The sequence below is a fragment of the Paroedura picta genome, chromosome 10 (assembly GCF_049243985.1).
Source record: "Paroedura picta isolate Pp20150507F chromosome 10, Ppicta_v3.0, whole genome shotgun sequence".
In the NCBI taxonomy this organism is placed as follows: domain Eukaryota; kingdom Metazoa; phylum Chordata; class Lepidosauria; order Squamata; family Gekkonidae; genus Paroedura; species Paroedura picta.
Window position 1 is genome coordinate 80,195,364 of NC_135378.1, and position 21,295 is coordinate 80,216,658.

Consider the following 21,295-nt stretch of genomic DNA (forward strand, 5'->3'; position numbering starts at 1 on the left):
CCTTAGATTTTGATCTCCGTCTTGATACATAACGTGCTCGGTGAGCCTGTTGCTGGGGATTTTTGTCATTCAGTTTGACAGCTGGAAGTTGAGAGAGGAAAGGATGGAGAGATCCAGACTGGAAGGAGTATCTTTGGGTAGATAATTTTTAAGCGAAGTTTGGATTTTGCAAAACTCCAAAAGCATTTTGGCCCTTTGGTCTCTCTACAGATAACGTTTTCATGGACATCTGTATCATAGAATCATAGAGTTGGAAGGGGCCATACAGGCCATCTAGTCCAACCCCCTGCTCAATGCAGGATCAGCCCAAAGTATCAAGAGGACTATCAATGCAAAAAATGATTTTAAGAGGAAGCCGGGATATTGAGGCTAGTGATTTGGCTTAGAACAGTGGTCCCCAACCTGCGGGCCGCGGCCCGCTGCCGGGCCGCAAAGGCCATGGCACCGGGCCGCGGCTCCCTCTCCCCGCCCCGCCCCCGCAGTAAAAAACTTCCCAGGCCGCAAGCTTGCGGCCCGGGAAGCTTCTTACTGCGGGAGGCGGGGAGAGGGAATCAGGGCCGGGCCGCGCCTGTGCGGGCCACGCCCGCTCGGCCCGATCCGCGGGCGCGGCCCGTGGGCGCGGCCCGATCCGTGGGCGCGGCCCGGGCGCGGCTCGCGGGCGCGGCTCGGGTGCGGCCCGATCCGCGGGCGCGGCGTGGGCGCGGCCCGCGGGCGCGGCCCGATCCGTGGGCGTGGCCCGCACGGGCGCGGTCCGCGGGGGCGCGGCCCGATGCCCTGACGGTCCCCAGCCTCGGAAAGGTTGGGGACCACTGGCTTAGAATACCGTTTCTCAACATTTTTTTTAACATTGAGAAACCCCTGAAACATTCTTCAGGCTTCAAGAAACCCCAGAAGTGGCGTGATCATGCGGTTTCTCAGTGGAACAGGCTTCCTCGGGAGGTGGTGGGTTCTCCATCTTTGGACATTTTTAAACAGAGGCTGGAGAGCCATCTGACGGACAGGCTGATTCTGTGAAGGCTCAAGGGGGTGGCAGGTGACAGTGGATGAGCAATTGGGATGTGAGTGTCCTGCATAGTGCAGGGGGTTGGACTAGATGACCCAGGAGGTCCCTTCCAACTCTGTTATTATGCTATGCAGACCAAGGGAAGGGATGGATATTAGACAAGTTGATTGAGGGGTCGCCATCTATTTTGCTATTTGCTATCGTGCTGTAAGGGATGTTTTATTATTTCTTTTTTAAATTTTCATCCTGTGTAAACCACTGCGAGACCAATGGAAGAGAGGTGGTATAAAAATCTAAACAAACAAACAAATAAATAGAATATAGTTGGGAAGCATAGCTGTGGACATGCCCACCCAGGACCTCTCCCTTTCCCACCCTCTCCAGACCCATCATTGTCCATTTGGGATGTGTGTGAATCTAAAGGTAAAGGTAAAGGTATCCCCTGTGCAAGCACCGAGTCATGTCTGACCCTTGGGGTGACGCCCTCTAGCGTTTTCATGGCAGACTCAATACGGGGTGGTTTGCCAGTGCCTTCCACAGTCATTACCGTTTACCCCCCAGCAAGCTGGGTGCTCATTTTACCGACCTCGGAAGGATGGAAGGCTGAGTCAACCTTGAGCCGGCTGCTGGGATTGAACTCCCAGCCTCATGGGCAAAGCTGTCAGGCAGCTGCCTTACCACTCTGCGCCACAAGAGGCTCTTGTGTGTGAATCTACATGACCCTATATGGTCATATCCCCCGATAAATGTTTAACAAATTAAAAGAATATATTACAATAATTCACTCCCACCCATTCAGGAAACCCATCCAGGGCCTTCATGAAACCCTGGTTGAGAAGAACCCAAAATCGTTGATTAGTGCCCTTTACAGCTGGATGGAAAAGCAGCATAAAACGTTTCAAGGAAATAAAATGAGTCCTACTCCATCCATCACCCGCACTTGTGTTGCTCAAGTTAAGCATACATAGCAAAATGCTTCCTCTCTTAAAGAGAACCCAAAGAGGCCTGGGAGAACTTCTCTGTAATCTTAGCCATGTCTTTGGGGCTTTCCAGAGTTATTCGAAGAAACAAGAAGCTGCTTTGGCATTTATTTCTCTGCAGGTTATAATTAGATGGTGGCTTTTATTCTATCCGCGTGAATTTCCAAGTAGCAGTTAGTGTTTTCGTGATGACCAGTTCCCCCCTTGGACTAAGTTTGTCTGTCTGTGAGCAAATATCCTTTAGAGCTTTGTGTCTTTCGTCAAATCCCAGAATCTCGCTGCTGTCCCGAAATATCTCTTTGAGATGGGTAACCATAATTTCATCTACCTCACCCATGGTATGAAAAGCTTTCATGTGAAGTGGCTATTTTTATATATTCTTAGATTTATAGCTTCCTGGTTAAAAAAAAACGATGCCAGTTAGACCGTGTGGTTGTGGTTTTCTGTTGACTGTCATGCTATTTAGTGCGTTCGGCACACCCCACCAGACCATCCTGGATTCAGATTTCATTGGGAAACCCGGGATCCATCCATCAAGAAAGAGTGATTTCCTGTTTCCTCCCTTTGACACTTTGAAATTTGCCGGTTTAGCAGTGGTTGTGTTCAGCCTTCACAGCTGCATCCCTGTGAAAGTTACTCACCATATTTGGCTGTTTTACAGACCACAAGTTGAAATTAAGTTATGGTAACATGGCCAGGGATTCACAATACATTTGTAGCAGCAGTGGGTTGAAAGGTTCAAGGGGGTGGCAGGTGACAGTGGATGAGCCATAGGGTTGCGAGTATCCTGCATTGTGCGTGGGAGGGGGGGTTGGACTAGATGACCCAGGAGGTCCCTTTCAACTCTGTGATTCTGTGATTCTATGATATAAAACTAAGCGTTAGGACACACAACTTCAGGTGTGTAGCTGTGCTGGTCTGGAGCAGCAGAACAACGTTCGAGTCCAGCGACACCTTGAGAACCAACATTGTTTTATTCAAGGTGTAAGCTTTTGTGTGTACACACACCTGTTGAAGATGGCTCTCATATCACCTCTTAGATTCCAGTGGGAAGCCGTGTTGGTCTGTCTGAAGCAGCACAACAAAATCAGAGTCCAGTGGCACCTTTAAGACCAACAAAGATTTATTCCAGGCGTGAGCTTTCGAGTGCAAGCACTCGAAAGCTCACACCTGGAATAAATCTTTGTTGGTCTTAAAGGTGCCACTGGACTCTGATTTTGTTATATCACCTCTCAGTGCTTGAAGATGGCTATCATAGTGCCAACCTCACCCACTGGTCCTACCAGGCCATGATCCCTCCTTGTTCAGGGGGATTATTCAGGATCACTCTCATCTTTACTCTCAAGTGATTGAAACCTGTCAAATCTCTCTTTATCTACTACTGCTGTGAGCCGGCCCTGCCCCCGAATGGCTCTTCCATTGGGCCACAGCCCCTCTCCCAACGGCATTCAATAATAAAGAATAATATTCCTTTCTGTGCATGATTTTTTCCTTCTTTTTTCTTCCTCCGCCTCTCTTTTCAGAAAACTCGAGGTTTCGGTCAGTTTGAATCAGGGACAGACCCTCATCTCCAGTTCCTTGACAATTACTGCAACAACCTGTGTAAGTACGTAAGAACCAGGGGCCAGAAACGGCCTGTTTTTTGCAGCCGGGAGAAAACTCTGCCTATTGATTTTATCTCGTGCTTCCAACGCGCCTGTTTTGCGGTTGATAGGGGACAGTTGATTTCATCTCCTTAATCCTTCTCAATCCAACCTGTACAGGTGTACTGGAATCCCCCATGCCCAGGAGGGTCAGAAGGGGCAACACTGCAGGGCTGGCCAAACTGTGGTTCTGCAGATGTCCATAGACTACAATTCCCAGGAGTCCCTGCTAGCCTGTAGTCCATGGACCTCTGGAGAGCCACGGTTTGGCCACCTCTGATACAGGAACTGAGAGGAAGATGGGAAATCTCAGTTCAAAGTTCATGCGCCAACAATTGGATACCCACCCCTGAGTTTGAGCATTGGACCACCTATCATTGTCTAGTCCAGTTGCCAGTGCTTCTCTGGGGTGTCTGTCAGGAAAGGATCTATCCTAGCATCTGTTGACTCCCAGGGATGCCAGAGGTTGAGCCGGGGACCTTCTGGGTACAGATTGTATGAACGACAGCCCATCTTTCCGGCTGTCATGAGACCAATTACTGCCGTTCTGTTTTGTCAGAGCCGCAACGTGGCCGCCTGACTTGATTATTTTGGCCTGAACTCATTTTAGCCGTAGACGAGGGGGGCCCTGCGTAAAAAAGAGAGTGTGACCCCAGTCCCACCGTTTCTGCAGACGAGGAGGTGACGCCTGTCTTTCCCCTTCCTTTTCCCCGCAGGCAAACGGACTCATTGCTGTGATAGTTATTCTCGTCCTGCTGCTGCTGGCAGCGCTTGCTCTTTTCTGGTGGTTCTGGCCCTTGTGTTGCAAAGTGGTGAGTAAATTAAATCCACAGTTGGGTGAGCGACTGTGTGGCCACGGGGGCCACGTCTGAATCTGTGCTCAGGCCCATCGTCGTGGGTCCGTGGGTGTTGAGTGCCGTCAAGTGGCTTCTACTTCCAGTGACGCTACGGATGAGTGCCCTCAACATCAGTCCTATCCTTCGTGGCCTTGCTCAGGTCTCCCGAGCGGAGGGCCTGCGTGGCTTCCTTGTCTGAGTCCATCCATCTCCTGTCGCGTCTTCCCCTTTTCCTGCTGCCTTCACCTTTGCACGATTGTCCTTTCCAGTGACTCCTGCCTGCGCATGATGTGACCAAAGACCGATAGCCTCAGTTGGCTCATTTTGGGGAGAGTTCAGGCTTGAAGGAGGAGTGGTTGCCTCTTGCCTTCCTCTGCAGAATCTCTCCTCCAAGCCTAATGGTGAGCCCAGCAAGGGCTATTCCAAGTAGGGTTGTGTGAGGCAGCGTCCGAATCGGCCGTTCCAGGCCGACGCAGCCAGCGCCGCTCCGTGTGGGGGGGGAGCAGAGTTGTGGGCGCTGGTGCATAACTCGGTGCACACACGCAGGCTGCGTCGATTCGCAACGGCCGATTCGCAACGGCCGATTCGCAACGGCCGAATCGCAACGGCCGATTCGGCTGCCGCGGCGGCACACAACCCTAATTCCAAGCTGTCTTTCCTTTCTGGTTAGTTTAAGGCAGGGGTAGTCAACCTGTGGTCCTCCAGATGTCCATGGACTACAATTCCCATGACCCCCTGCCAGCGTTTGCTGGCAGGGGCTCATGGGAATTGTAGTCCATGGACATCTGGAGGACCACAGGTTGACTACCCCTGGTTTAAGGTACTGCAAAAACCAAAACAAAACAGGGGGGCGCCTTGTTTGAACAAAAAATGTATCACCAAAGGAGGGAAAAGCCCACATGACAACCTTCCCCATTCAGCTTCATTTTGGCAGCAGCCAGGTGGCACCAAGCACATTTTTTTGGGGGGGCTTGATCTGTCGTCCTTGCACCCCGCCAGGTTGCTAGTTTTTAATTTGGCTTTTTTGAATATTGATTCCCGCCCCTCCCCGTTTTCTTTTCTTTTTCTTTTTTTTTTAAGGACTCTCCCGTTGACAGTTCTTTTCGCTCTTCCGCGAACGTTAGAACATATGACGGCCTCAAACGGGCTTCATGCGTTGCCGCTGACATCGTTTTTCTTTTTTTAATGCCCCCATCGTTCAGACGTTTGAAAAGTGTTAATGAGCAGATCAAAAGGACTGCTGCCTGAAGCAACTCGTTTTTAAAAAAAATTAATTTCTTTCTTTAAAAGAAAAAAAAAAAAGAGGGGCGATATCGGCTGCCCTCCAAAAATCCGCTCTTTAATTTTAATTTTGCGTGTGCTTGTGTGTGTTTGTGTGGCTGAGTAAATGAGAGGCAGCCCTTGCCTGACAACGATAATAATAAAACCGAGCCTCCTGAAATTGGAGGAGGCTCAAACTCTGCATATGGTAAACGAAATGGACCTCGGGACAGCATTTAAGAAATGTGAATTAAACAGAAACGCTGGCCGCTTTGCAACGTTATGTCTTTGAACATCTGCACGTTTTCAGGCTACAGAAGTGACCCACGCTTCTTAAAAAAATTTAACAAAAAAATATCAAGCTAGGGATGGGTTCCTTCAAAGAAATAAAATCAGTCCAGAAAAGTATTTTTTAATGGAGATCTCTGTGCCTGGATCACAGTCCAGTCTAGCTTTTCTGAACTCTTTTACCATTGAGAAACCCCTGAAACATTCTTCAAGCTTTGAGAAACACCAGACGTGGCACGAGGGTGCAGAATAGGGTTGGGAAGCAGAGCTGTGGACACATCCGTCCTTCCCTTTCCTGCCCCCTCCAGGCCCATCGTTGGTCATTTGGGGGAGGGCTTGAAGAAGAAGATGAAGAGTTGGTTCTTATATGCCGCTTTTCTCTACTCGAAGGAGTTTCAAAGCGGCTTAAAGTCACCTTCCCTTTCCTCTCCCCACAACAGACACCCTGTGAGGGAGGTGAGGCTGAGAGAGCCCTGAGAGAGTCCACACTCCTAACCACTGCACCAAGCTGGCCATATACATGGTCATATCACCAGATAAATGTTTAAGCAATTTTAAAAATATATTTAAAATTAATTAACTCCCACCCATTCAGGAAACTGTTCCAGGGCTGTCAAAAAATCCTAGGGTTTTACAAAACCCTGGTCCAATCGATTGCTCCCAATAAGCAGACTTCATTGAAGAAAATCTCTTTATTGAAGCATTGTTAAACCTTTGCTAAGACTAAAGCACCTCGGGACCATTGCCCCTTCTTAACCTCCAGACCCTTTGCTCTCCTCACACACCCATCAGGCCGGGAAACACCTTCAGCCTCCAGGTCGGGGGAAGATAACCAGTTCCCCTAATATCAAACAATGTTACAGCTGGAATCAATGCTGCCAAATACTGTGTCCTAAATTGGCTACATTCACACCTACCGTAATCAGTTATACAGAATGAAAGGCAGACAGAAACATATGGCCAAAGCTTGGATACATGGTGTTGACAGGCAGTGCTATCTGCCAGAGATCGGTATGCAACTCAGCACATTTTCGCGTGAGTTATTTATTTATTTATTTTTACATTTAAGTCCCTCCCTTCCCTAGAGGCTCCATGATCCTGGCACCATATTGCTTTTTTTTTTAATCCCGATTTCCACAGATTTTTTTGTGCCTTTAGTTTTCACTTCATTTTGCGGTTCGTTTTTTCTCCACGCTTTTTCCAGCTCTTTTGCCCCAATCTTTTTCTAGAAGCTGAATGTGAGTCAGCTTTTTTCTAGTGTGTATGTTTCTGTCTCCCCGGGCCTCAGAGAAGACGGAAATGGGCAAATTCCCATTGACTTTAATGGCCCAAACATTTCGGAGACATCCGAATCACATTTCATTCAATTCGGACGTCTGTGCTTTGGCCATACAAATAATTTGGCAATTCAGAAGGTTTTGGGCCGATCTGTGCCCTATTCAGATATTTTTTGGCTGGAACAGTCTGCAGTGTGCATGCTTGTTAGATCCATGTCTTCTGATCCGGAAGCCCTTCCCACCTAATTGATAATGTTTGAGAGGCTGGGATAGTTAGGGTTACTGTACGAGGAAGAAAATTTATTCTTCACATGCTCAAAGTCACTGTTTTATTCAGTACTGTTTCATATAACCAATTTTTATAATTAGGAATCTAGGTTAAATATTGTCACTTGTTGTCCATGGGCATTCGGGCAGATGTTCCACTCTGAGCATGCGGAATTTGGTTAGCACAGGAAAGCTACCAGCTACGACATCCTGTTACTCTAGGGCTTTAATTCCACTCCGGCAGTATGTTTAAAAACAACAAACTTTTCCAGGGACACGAGTTGAAGATCTCATTGACAGATACCGAAAATACCAGTTTATACCCTAGAAATTGAGTTGGTTTTTAAAATGCTAGGGCCCAAAAGGTGAGGTGTCCACAAAATGCAAATAGTCAAATTATATTAACCTTTTTCGTGCACAACTCATAAAGTTAAAAAGTGAAAAGCATAGACAAAACCCATAGGCTAATCATTGAAATAGCAAAATAGGCACCGTACAATTTTTCAATTTGTTTTCTGTGAATGACGAAATCAATGAAAATGGAATTGGTAGGAGATTGCTTAGGAGCTTTCAAATATGCACAGAAGCTACAGACAACCCACCCCCCTCCGAATTTTTTAGCAGCTTTGGAAATTTACACTTGATAAGTGGACATCTTCTATCAGTACCATTTTAATTAATTTTGTCATTGATAGAAAATAAATTGAGAACCCCCTGGTTGCTGCCTGTATTCTCTATTCCAGGGGTAGTCAAACTGCGGCCCTCCAGATGTCCATGGACTACAATTCCCTTGAGCCCCTGCCAGCAGTTTGACTACCGCTGCTCTATTCTATCTGCGTTCAGATTTAGACCCCTGAGGAAGACCCATTTTGAGGTCGAAACACGTAAGATCTAGCATTGTATGGTGCCTATTATGTTCTTTCAATGATGAGCCAGGGGCTTTAATTATGTTTCTGACTGTTTAACCTTATGAGTTGTGCACAATAAAGTTTAATATAGATTGTTTGCATTTTGTGGACACCTCACCTTTTGGGTTTTTTGGGGGGGGGGCTTGTAGCCCCCTTTTGGGTTTTCTTTTCATTGTTACGGTGCTGCTGGACTGGAATTTTTCCCCCCACAATGACCAACTAACATGGCTACTGGCTGAGACTATGTGACTTTAAATTATCATTGTTGTTTGCCGTTGCCATCCCCTTACGCTCTCTTTTCCTCTTTTAAACAGGTTATTAAGGATCCTCCTCCACCACCACCTGCTCCAAAAGAGGTAAGTTATGAAATTACACCAGAGAATTCTGGCACACTTCTCCTTTTCAGACGGAGATTTAAAAAAAACAGATTTCCATTCCTATTATTGTCTGATGAAGAGAGCTTTGACTCTTGAAAGCTAGTACCCTGAAAAGGTTGTTGGTCTCTGATTCAAATCTACATTTTCTACTGCAGACCCACTCGGATATGCTCGGAAACCTGAAATTCAACAGGAATGCTTATTTATTTGTGGCATTAAAAAAAACAACCACAACCAACCTTAAGGCATTTTTAGAAGAATGCAAATTTGTTGATTTAAATATAAGCATATTAATATATTATAACATACATACCTTACAGGCATCCATACCTTAGGACACTTAGGCACACAACACAGACACACACAATAACAACAACAGCATCTGGTTTTTTATACCCTGCTTTTCACTACCCAAAGGAGTACTGAAGTGGTTTACCCTTCCTCTCCCCACAACAGGCACCCTATGAGGTAGGTGGGGCTGAGCGAGCTCAAAGAGAACTGCTGTGTGAGAACAGCTCTAACATAATTATGACTAGCTCAAGGTCAGCCAGCTGGCTGCATGTGGAAGAGTGGAGAATCAAACCCAGTTCTCCAGATGAGAGGCCACCGCTCTTAACTAGGACACCATGCTGGCTCTGAGAGTGAGAAAGAGTGTTAAGGATATACTTAAACAAATGCATGTTCTGCCATACATCAGGAACAACACAGCTTACTCCGTGTAACCTTGTAGGTCTGAAGTAGCACAGTAAAATCAGAGTCCAGTAGCACCTTTAAGACCAACAAAGATTTATTCAAGGCGTGAGCTTTCGAGTGCAAGCACTCTTCCTCAGACTAAGAACTCCCCACATGACAGTGGGAATATATAGCAAAAATTAATTCTGTTACATTGGTAAACTGTCACACATCCAAATACAGCGATATGATAATTCTTTGCCAAAACAGCCAATCAGAGCCAGCATGGTGTCCTAGTTAAGAGATAATTCTTTGCCAAAACAGCCCTCGAATTCAGTTGTAGTTCACAAAAACATAGGAGAAATAAAACTCTGTCCGTGATCAAAGTCTCCCACTCCACCATTTGCTGTTAATTAATTTTTGCTATATATTCCCACTGTCATGTAGGGAGTTCATAGTCTTAGGAAGAGTGCTAGCACTCGAAAGCTCACGCCTTGAATAAATCTTTGTTGGTCTTAAAGGTGCTACTGGACTCTGATTTTATTCTTCCATGTTACCTAATACTTAACTCACTTTCGGAATTCTCTTCCTTGCAATGTGATTGCAGCTGGGCTGATTTCTAGAGCTTGGCAACAGGGTCTGTGGGAATAATTAGAGCGTTGTTGTTGTTGTTTTCCCTTCTCCGTTTGAATATTCAACCCTGCAGCAATGACTAAAGCCCAAATTGATAGCTGGGTGTATAGCGCAGGGTCCCTGTTTACACAGCGCACTCTGTTAGACAGATTGGTTCTCCAGAAGCGCGCAGGTAAAGTGGCTATGCTGCTGAAATGGGAATTGGATTGTAATAGGCACTTCAAAATGCATCCCGCTGCAAATTGATTTTCCTCGTGGATCACCAAGATGGCTTGGTTTATGTGTCGTGGTATTGGGGAGTGCCAGAAGGAGGGGGACGGTGGGGGGCAGGACAGCTTTCTAATTCAAAGAATGTCATATTTGCTCCTTTCCACAAAAGCAGGGCTTGAACCAAGAAAGCATTTTCTGGACATATCAAGCATCTTATTTTCTCCTTCAGGGTCCTGTTTATCCGAATCCTTATTCTGAAGCCCCGAGAAGGACCTGGGTTAATCAGGCACACAGCTAGGATATTTTTAAGACCTCATAAGGCGAAACGAATACGGTGTCATCGGGCATATCGTCACTAAAATTTAATTAATAGCAGGCAGGGAATAGTCACTCCGTCTCTGAGGAATCATGGGAACTGCAGATCTGTTGCTGGGTTGTTGAAATCTCTGGCAGAGAATTCTTTGCCCCTTTACCAGAATTACTGTCCCCAGAAACGCAGCGCCGGTTAGTTTGGGAGAAGCCGTGATAGTTAAACTGCATTTGCAGTGGTGTGGCTCTTCAGATGTCCATGGACTACAATTCCCATGAGCCTCTGCCAGTGCTGGCAGAGGCTCATGGGAATTGTAGTCCATGGACATCTGGAGAGCCAGAGTTTGGCCACCCCTAGTGTAGTGTGTAGAGCAGGGGTAGTCAAACTGCGGCCCTCCAGATGTCCATGGACTACAATTCCCAAGAGCCCCCTGCCAGCGAATGCTGGCAGGGGGCTCTTGGGAATTGTAGTCCATGGACATCTGGAGGGCCGCAGTTTGACTACCCCTGGTGTAGAGATTAACCATTGTTTGTCTCTCAGTGGACCAGCAATTTTTTGGGTGGTGGCAGGGAGCTCTGTTCAGTGATGCAAAAAAATACGCAGTTTTTTATTTCTCATAGCTCAGGTTTATTGCAGGTGGTTTTGATCCCACCCCTTTTCCTTTGCTGGTTTCCCTGTTTCACTCTTCTGGATTAAGGGTCGCTGCAGACTGCCACTTTATTAAGCACTAATATGTGAGTTGTGCCTTTCAGTGTACAGCTCCCAAAACATCTCCTCCTCTGTCCCATGTTTCCTCTGCAGCCCTGCCCTGCCCTGGACATAGCATAGGTCTATCACTCTCTATCTGGGAGTGAGGAACATAGTTGGTTTCGGCTAGAGATCACCAACTCCAAGCCCCACCCCCATGACGGTGCTGAGTTGTATCGGTGTGTTTTATCAGAGCTTTATTTTGAAACTCTGACGCTTCTCTTCCAAAGAACAGGCAAACAAGAGTCTTTTGCAGCGGATGTTTTACCTGTTCTGTTAATCTTTGTCCATAAAATAAGCTCTGTCCATTTTTTAAAAATCCAAAATAAATAAATAAGATAAATAAATAATCAACGCTCTTTTAATCTGTTGATTTTTTTTCACTCCCAGGAAGAAGAAGAGGATCCTTTGCCTTCAAAAAAATGGCCAACCGTGGATGCTTCCTATTACGGTGGACGAGGAGTCGGCGGGATCAAAAGAATGGAGGTTGGTACTCCGGAATGATAGGGGTTGTGGTCTGAGATACGGGGCAGCGAGAGACGAATGAGTCAGCTTTGCGATTAGAATCAGCAACCCCAGGGACTGTGGTGGTCCAGCCATTGTACGCACAAATGGTTTCATTCATTTCCCACCTTTCTTCCAAGGCAGCCTCCAGAATGATCCCAGGTGAACATGTAGATAACCTTATATGGAATCAGATCAAGGTCACCTCAAGGTCACTATTTTCTACTTGTTCTGGCACCACCTCTCCAGGATCTTGGGAAGTGAGGTCTTGCCTATCACCTTCTACCAGATCCTCGGAGATTGAACCTGGGACCTTCTGCATTCACTAAAGTGTCTGTGGGCTCTATAAACACAGACTGTGAACGAATTTCGAGTCCAGTGGCAAGGTCAGTAAAACTTTGTTGGTCTTAAAGGTGCCACTGGACTCGAATGTTGTTCTGCTGCTTCAAACCAACATGGCGAGACCCGCTTGAACCTAACAGACAACAAAGTTCTTCAGAATAACAACTCTTTATTAACTCCAACTCAACTCCTAACACTGAACAGCAAATACTAGAATTCATAGAACTTATATACATTTCAGGCAGTCCGCCAAAGCACCTAATGGGGAAACCTGATTGGCCCTTAATGGGGCCCATGGATTGGTTCATTATTAGAGCCTCGGTTGGTTAGCGATTGGCTGGCTGTCAAGCCTTCATTTGCATATTGTCCTGATGCAAGGAATGTCCACATATGTAACATAAACAGCCGGTGAGCCCACCCCTACCCCTAGGACCTCCAACCCTACCCCTAAGATCCCATTTGGACACTCTGGGTCTGCTTTAGCAGAGATGGTCTCCTTGGGGGCCAAGGCCTCATCTCCTGACCTTACACACCTCTACACTCATGTTTCAATGCCAGTTTGAATTTTTGACCCTGAAATTGGGCCTTAAAAAAAAAAAAACATTTGCTAGATGCTTATTGTGGCTGATTGACTCTCTTCCCCTATGACAATGGTCCCCAACCCATGGGCCGGGAACCGGTACCGATTCGTGGATCAGTCTGTACCGGGCCACGACTCCTTTTCGTCCTCCTCCCCGGTTGCTGCCTCAGGGGCTGCCCTGCCACTCTGCTGCTGGCTCACCGTTGGTGCTCTCCAGTGGCCGCCATGGCTGGGGCTCCCCCTCAGCGTGGCACTGCATAGCTGCTGCTGACAGCACCCCCCAGCTGGTGGTAGGAAGTCAGGGGCGCCGGTGGGTAAGCAAGTGGAGCAGGGGCTCAGGCAGCGATAGCAATGTCCCTCAGCAAAAGACTACTTCCCTCGCCCCCCCGGGCCTCAGTAAAATTGTCAAGCGTTGACCGGTCCCTGGTGATAAAAAGGTTGGGGACCACTGCCCTATGATGTCAGTTCCCCTGGAATGTCTCTTTTTAGCTGTAGCTCACTTTTAGGCAAATTCCGAAGGAACTGGTTTCATTCGTTCCAGCTCCTCAGTACTTCAGCAGCTTTGAAAAGAAGAGAGAGAAACTTGTTCCAACAACCCAGTGGTACAAGGGAGAGCGGGAGGGAACAAAGCAATCTTGATTCCCAAAAAAGTTCTTTTGGAAAAAGTGATCGCTAGCCATGAGTATTTCGATTGTGGGCCAGCCAAGGAGTCTTACAAGGGAGATATTGTATGTACTCTTTTGCTTCTGGTGAAGCTAGTGGAAGTTCAAAAGAGATTCGAAATCTGTGATTCAAATTTCATGAACTCACTGGATGGCCTGAAGGTGAATGTAAGACGCGCTGATAAGATTGGTAGCTTAGAACAGGGGGAAGCCCAGTTTAAAACTCCCCTTCAGCCATGACACTTGCTGGTGGTGAGAGCCAGGGGGGTGTCGTGGTTAAAAGTGGTGGCTTCTAATCTAGCAAGTTGAGTTTGATTCCATGTTCCTTCACATGCAGCCAGTGGAGTGGCCTTGAACTAGTCACAGTCCTAATAGTGCCGAGCAGTCCTGTCAGAGCTCTCTCAGCCCCACAGTATCCCTGTTGTGGGGAGAGGAAGGGAAGGCGATTGTGATCTGCTTTGAGACTCTTTCGGATAGTGAAAAGTGGGATATAAAAACCAGTTCTTCTTCTTCTTCTTCTTCTTCTTCTTCTTCTTCTTCTTCTTCTTCTTCTTCTTCTTCTTCTTCTTCTTCTTCTTCTTCTTCTTCTTTTTGGATGATCCAGGGCGCAGTCATTCTTTCGTGGTCTAATCTACCTTGCCGGGTTGTTGTGAATATAAAATGGAAAGAGAACTTGGGGGTTAGTCTCAGTTCCACGCTGGTGATAAATAGTACATTTAGAGCTGTTCTGACCAAAGAAGTAATATCAGGGCTCTCATCCCCACCTCCCTCACAGGGTGTCTGTTGCGGGGAGAGGAAAGGGAAGGCGACTGTAAGCCGCTTTGAGACTCCTTCAGGCAGTGAAAAACAGGATATAAAAATCAACTCTTCTTCATCTTTTTAAAAAATTTAGCAGAGGATCACACTCAAGCGTAACAACAGAACAGTTACCTAGCAAATCAGCTGGATTTTGCATTTCACATCCAAGCTTTCTGGTTTGCTTAGGTTCGCTGGGGCGATAAAGGATCGACCGAAGAAGGTGCCAGGCTAGAGAAAGCCAAAAATGCTGTGGTAACTCTCCCTGAAGAACCGGATGAGCCGTACCAACCGAGACCAACAAGAACCAAACCTACCTCACAGGCTTCTCAGACCAAGTGGTACACCCCGATTAAGGTACTCTTTAAGGCCTTCGTGTCCCATAATGCCATGCTTCAAAACCAATGGAGGCTAGCTGTAAAATGGTTGGGCAGTCTGGGGGATCCAGGGTTGTATCTCTGCTGGCTGATGGTTGCCAGGTAAGGATGCTGGAGATGACAACCAATGTGTTGTAGTGTCTAGAGCAGGGGTAGTCAAACTGCGGCCCTCCAGATGTCCATGGACTACAATTCCCAGGAGCCCCTGCCAGCAAACGCTGCAGGGCCTCCTGGGAATTGTAGTCTGTGGACATCTGGAGGGCCGCAGTTTGACTACCCCTGGTCTAGAGCAGGGCCGGCCAATGTGTGGCTCTCCAGATGAACATGGACTACAATTCCCATGAGCCTCTGCCAGCTTGGATGGTTTGGCTGCTCCTGGGCTAGAGCCTCATCATCCTCACAGGGTGTCTGTTGCGGGGAGAGGAAAGGGAAGGTGACTGTCAGTCACTTTGAGACTCCTTCGGGCAGTGAAAAGCGGGGGTATAAAAGCCAACTGTTCTTCTTCATAACCTACCAGAGTGAATGTAGCCAGCTAAGTATCAAAGCGGGCTGTCAGTGCAACCTTGGAAAGGATGAGCCGTATACCTTTTTTGCATAGAAAATAGTTGGGCCAGGAAACTATGATGGTGCTGGAAGAAGAAAGCAAGTAGATCCTAGGGTTAGGAGTCCCATCCTGCCCTCTAGAGAAAAAAATAAGAGTAAAAAAGGGCTGATTGCATGACGTTACTTCATGGAAAAGACTCAGAAGTGATGTCGGCCCCTCACTGGAAACTCTGTGGTGAATCATAGAGTGTTGGGTGAGTCCTAGAGAGGACTGACATCATTTCTGGGTCGGCTGATAAAACCGCTTCCTGCGTAAACCAGTTTGGGCCAGTAAAGTACCAACTGTACTTTCCAACTTTGAGGCCCGGGGTCAATCCCAGGATCAGTCTTGGTAAATGGAGGGGCCGAAGAATAATAAGCAGATGGTATTTTCTTAATTGCAGAAGGGCCAACTTTAAATCAGAAAGAGTTCAATCCTAAAATTGCTTTCCTGGGGGAAGACTTGCTTAGGGCTACACCGGAAAACTATTAAAAGGTGCTCTCCCCTGGGAATTTACTCGCCATCTGTTTCCACTAGTCAAAAAAAAAAAACCCTTTAAACAAAAGAGGGCTAGAATAGCATTACTAGATGAGCTCGTAAAAAATCCGGGGATGCCGACTTCCATAGATTTAATCTTCCAGTAGAATGAAGGGGGAGGCAAGAAAGCAAATCCTCCCCAAAAGTTGTAAAACACCCGAACTTAGAATTTCACACTCGTTTAACACATTGTTAAGAACCACTTACTTAATCACACATCGCTGGCTCAATGTGTCCCCATTAAGCAGGATTTATGCCTAATAGTCCCCTGTTTAAAGAGCGCTCCTTGCAGGGCTCCGATGTTCCCTTGGCCACCTCCAAGGACGATTTAACGTTTTCCCCGAGAACTGCCGTCCTGTGCATCAGCTAATCGGAAGTCCTCTTGGTCTCCCCTTTGCAGGGCCGACTCGACGCGCTGTGGGCTTTGCTGAGACGGCAGTACGACCGGGTGTCTTTGATGCGGCCGCAGCAAGGAGATGAGGTTTGTGCGTGTGTGTATGCAGGTGGTGCCAAGATGGGCAGCGGTCTCTTTAAGACGGAATAATTGCCACCCAGGCAGCAGATCCTTTTGGAACACGGAAGGCTGTGCTTGTGTTTGACAGAGAAAATAGTTTAGGCCTGAAATCTCCGTGCAAACGCACCAAGCCCAAACTAGCACATGTTCCAAGAATCCAAAATACGTCAGGCAAGAAAAGTTCCGGGTGAAGCAAAGAGGAAAGTTTATTTATTTTGCACAAAAGGGGGAGATCAAAACAGCGCAGCAACGAGGGCTTGAAACGGTGATCTCCACCCTCCCAGGGCTGGAGAAAAAGTTTTCATACTTTGCATTCCCGTACTTTTACAGCAGGGGTAGTCAAACTGCGGCCCTCCAGATGTCCATGGACTACAATTCCCAGGAGCCCCCTGCCAGCATTCGCTGGCAGGGGGCTCCTGAGAATTGTAGTCCATGGATATCTGGAGGGCCGCAGTTTGACTACCCCTGTTTTACAGTATCCGTCGTTGATTGGTACACGTACAGGTGATAATATTTAAGATGGGTTGGACAGAGACCAGATCTGTTGTTTGGATTCTGCTCCGACAGGTCAACAGACCACGCACTCTGATGCCAGGGGTGGGCATCAGAGCATCACTTCCAAACCGTTCTCATGGGAACCGGGATTGTCCTTGGATGGGCACATTCTTCACCTCCAGTTGGTAACTGATGGACTTCTTTGCATTAGTGCCACCTGTATGAGGCATGCAGTGTACGTTTTGATTCCTTTGCCCACGATGGCGCCTTCTGACCTTCCAGGTGAACTTTGTGATATCAGTCAGCCTGGGCCAGAATACATGCTGGTTATAATTCAGCTTAAGAACTATGCAAAACAGTAACAATGAGTATCCTTACTAACTATAAATCTAATAGGAAATAATATCTCAATTCTACATGGCAATTAATCACTATTGCCCCAGCCAGTACTGATAAAGATTTATAACCACCTTGGCCCACCACATGTTGCACTAGGGAAGAATCGGAGAGGGAACGGAAGGGCAGAAAGGGCGGGAGAGAGGCCTGAGATTTCATTGGATTGTTGGTTAACCAGCTGGCATCAACTGGCATCGTCACTCCTCCTGTAGTAAGCGGGGGGGGGGGGGGTTCCGCCATGTTGGAATCTTTTTTTGTCTTTTTAATGAGGATTTTATAAGGTTTTGTAACTTACCACGAGCCGATTCGGAAGTGGCGGGAAATAAATCTAAATAATAATAATAATAATAACAACAACAATAACAACTGTAGGCCTGGCAGAAGAGCTCCATCTAGCAGGCCCTGTGGAACTCGGACAGCTCCAAAAGGGCCTTGATCTCTCCTGGGAGCTCATTCTACCAGGCAGGAGCCATGGCCAAAGAGGCCCTGGCTCTGGTTGAGGCCAGACGAATTTCCTTAGAGCCAGGGATCCTTAGCTGATGAGCGATGCTTGATCGAAAAGCTCTCTGGGGTGTATGTTCATATGTGTACTTAGAGAATACAGAGTGGCATCCTCAGGGCACATTCCTCCTTCTGTCAAATAAGGGTCAACTAGAATGCTGTTGTCCACCCCATGCCTCTTGCGTCCAGGGCTTTCGAGAGGTTTCCAGCATACAGCTGCAGGAATTTAATTGTACAGCAACCCTAACTATCCCTAGCATTGTGGCCTTCAGTTTTTGGCTCGGGGCCCTGTCTTTGGCCGTGTTGAGAGGAACAGCGGGACAGTAAGGTGAGGTCATTCAGCTTTGGAGACAGTTCCACCATTTCTGTGACCTTTGGCCTGCTGCTCAGCTTGTGTTTCCTGTCACAGGCTGTCTTGGTCTTCTGCCTGTGGGCTTGCCCTTGAAACTGTTGAGGTCGTAACTCTTTCCTTCCACTCTTCCTGTCACATGACTAAGCTGTCATGTGACTTCCTGTCAAGTTCTTGCAACTCATCAATTCCCACGCTGCTCCTGAGGGGTTAAAGATGGTTCCAAGGTCTGGAGAAGCTGCAACTAGAACATGAATAGCAACACTGGCAGTCTTCAAGCAAAGGTTGGATACACACTTTTCTTGGATGCTTTAGGATGCTTTGGGCTGATCCTGCGTTGAGCAGGGGGTTGGACAAGATGGCCTGTAGGGCCCCTTCCAATTCTATGATTCTGTGATTCTATGATTCTATGAATACTCATGACTTAAATCTGTTTTTGCTAGGTGGGACTGCAACAGAAGATCGGTGATGAACATAAAGTTGCGTTTAGCTTTAACTATTGTTCATTGAGTACCTTCTGTGCAGGCACTCATAACCTCCCTGCTGTATGCTCTGCCTTCGGTGGCACTAGGGGTATTGAGGGTAGGGTAGGGGGCAGTTCCAGTGCTTCTAGCTCCAGTGCACAACACCCCCTGGAGGCTTCTAGCTGTAAAGACCTGTCTGATGGCAGGCCTGCTCATATATAGTACCTGCTGGGAAGATGAACTTGATGAACAATACTTACAGGTAAGTGCAACTTTGTTTTCTATTTGGAAAACAGCATGTTTTTGCACCCCAAAGGAAAATCAACTCATTTATTCATAAGTTCCTTTGTACAGATCTGCGGCAATACTTTGCCCGAGTAGGCATCAGTAACCAAAGCCACGCTCAAAACACAATTGTCACAATAAACAGCAGACAAAGCAAAGCAGGTCATTTCCTCACGTCGCTTTAGATTTGCCAAAGAATTCACTTTTGAATTCAAGAGCGTGATCAAACCACTGAAACGGAGAGACGAGGGAATCAGAGAAAATAGGCGGATTCTTCCTCCTCCTCTTCCTCTTCCCCCTTTTGGCACTTCTGTTCTTACAAGCGCCGGCTACACATCCCAACAATAGCCCAACTTCAAGACCGCCTGCCTTCGATCGCGGAGACTTTGATTGCGGACGGGACTCCTTGGAGTCATAAATCTTTCAGCCCACAGTCGGCGAGGTGACGGAGGGTTTGCACAGGTGTGAGCGAGCAGGTTGTCGCAGACATCTGTTCCGAGCAGAGGCCTGGTTCCCCACCCGCCCGCAGCGATGCTTCTGGACTGTCAGCAGCTGTAGCAAAGAATGGAAGAACGGTGGGGTGGGCTGGGGTGGGGTGGTGGGGTTTTTTTTTGCGTTTTGGTCTCACATTTGCTGCCCGAGGGGGAGCTGAGACACAAAAGGTAGAGCTTGGGGTGGACACAGCTGCACTTTCCAAAATGCCCGAGGCACGAATAGAAGAGATCTAATGTAGTTTGACTCTGTTGTGGTGGGGAGTCGAGGACGGGGAGCCACTTCAGAGACAACTTAGCGGGGCAACATCTGCCACCAAGTTTCCAGGGAGTGACAGGGGACAGCAGGTAAAGATCGAAGTCTCTGCACAAACAGCCCGCATGAAAACGGCGAGCTCTTTTGAAGGCCTTCCATCAAACGTTGCCGGAGTCCGCAGCAGGAGTTGGCAGTTTTCATTTTTTTTTTTTCAAAGTGGTGTGTTTGGGGCGGGGGGTTGATTTTCATTTTTTTTGTTGTTGTCGTCGTCGTTCCTGGCGCGCTAACAAGGCAATTTATAAATCATGCATCACCATGCGCATCCTTGCTGTTTGTTTAAAGTCGGGCAAGAAAAGAGGGGAGAAGAAAGAACCGCAATACTTTGGAGGTTGTTCTGTAAAGGAAAGCCAATTAATTCTCAGAAGTGCTTCTTGGATTTTAATTGAGGTTATGTTAACCTTCAGACCACATCGCTTCTCCGGTGCGGTCCACAGGATCTGTTTCGAGGCAATCCTGGCAAAATCTTTTCATGCTGTTGCAGAAATGGCGTCTGCTGTTGTCCACCCCATGCCTCTTGTGTCCGGGGCTTTCGAGAGGTTTCCAGCAGACAGCTGCAGGAAACTTGGTACAGAGTTCAACCAGAGACTCCATGGCTTCTTATGCAAGATGGCTCCTGCATTTTGATGTTGTGTGCCTGAGATTCCCAGAGAGAAAAGTTGTCAAACTTTTCCAGAGCCCCTTCATCATCATATTACATAATCATCATATTACATAATTCCTCTTATTTCGTTTTTCCAGCATTTGAAACCTCCTGCAATGTTTGCTCCTAAAAAGACATCTTGGAGGAGATGTAGCTCAATGAGAGAGCAACTGCTTGGCATGCAGAAGATCCCTGGTCCAACCCCCCCCAGCATCTCTGGTTGAAAGGAATCAGGTCATAGGTGATGGGAAAGACCTCTGCCTGAGAACCTGGAGAGCTACCTTACTCTGAATAAGCAATACTAGATTTGAGGGACATGATTGATTCAATATAAGGTAGCTTCATGTGTTCAAGCTGAACAAAATTACTTGAAGGTATTTGGAGGAGGTATCATTGCAGTGTTATGGCTGGAGATGATCGTCTGGCCTCAACCAGGGCTAGGGCTTTTTTTGTCCCTGGCCCCAGCCTGGTGGAATGAGCTCTCGGAAGACCAAAGAGCACTGCTGGAGTTCTCAGCTTTCTGCAGGGCCTGTAAGACGGAGCTCTTCTGCCAGGCATACGGCTGAGGCCGGGTTGAGGTCCCAGATCTACCATCAGGAGATCCCCTAGAGCTGGTGAGACCAGGACCCTTGCTCCTAAGGAAAGAGCTCCAGACTGCTAGCTGGATTGGGGGGCGGGGGAGAGGAGATGGGGAGTTAACTCCAATGAATAGCCATCTTTTAATGTGTTTAACGTGTTGGGGATTTTAAGGGTTCTGTGTTTTTACTATTTTATTGCAAACTGCCGTGAGTCTTTGAGAGCAGTGGCATATGAATAAAAGGATAAACAAACAAACAAACTGTTTTTCTCCAGTACCGTGTTATCCGCCCTGAGCCTCAGGGGAGGGTAGCATGTGAAAATGAACAAAAAAACAAACAAACAAAGTGCTGTTCTACTTCCGACCAACACAGCTTCTCTCTGGAATTATCCCAGTCTAGCAGGCTCACCACCACAGAGAATTAACTTCACCAAATCAGAGAATTCCCCCAAAGGTGTGCTGTCTACCCGTATGCT

The 21,295-nt window shown here is 47.3% G+C and overlaps 1 protein-coding gene across 2 annotated transcripts in view; it reads left to right on the top strand.

Annotated features, from left to right (window-relative positions):
* The window catches only part of ANTXR2 (ANTXR cell adhesion molecule 2), a 136,295-nt gene that overhangs the window by 73,323 nt on the left and 41,677 nt on the right, over window positions 1-21,295 (top strand). For both annotated transcript variants that reach the window (XM_077301081.1, XM_077301082.1), the window contains exons 11-16: window positions 3,507-3,585; window positions 4,343-4,438; window positions 8,777-8,818; window positions 11,802-11,897; window positions 14,484-14,651; window positions 16,192-16,272. In XM_077301081.1, the coding sequence (XP_077157196.1) occupies window positions 3,507-3,585; window positions 4,343-4,438; window positions 8,777-8,818; window positions 11,802-11,897; window positions 14,484-14,651; window positions 16,192-16,272 (562 nt within the window). The remainder of the gene's footprint in view (window positions 1-3,506; window positions 3,586-4,342; window positions 4,439-8,776; window positions 8,819-11,801; window positions 11,898-14,483; window positions 14,652-16,191; window positions 16,273-21,295) is intronic.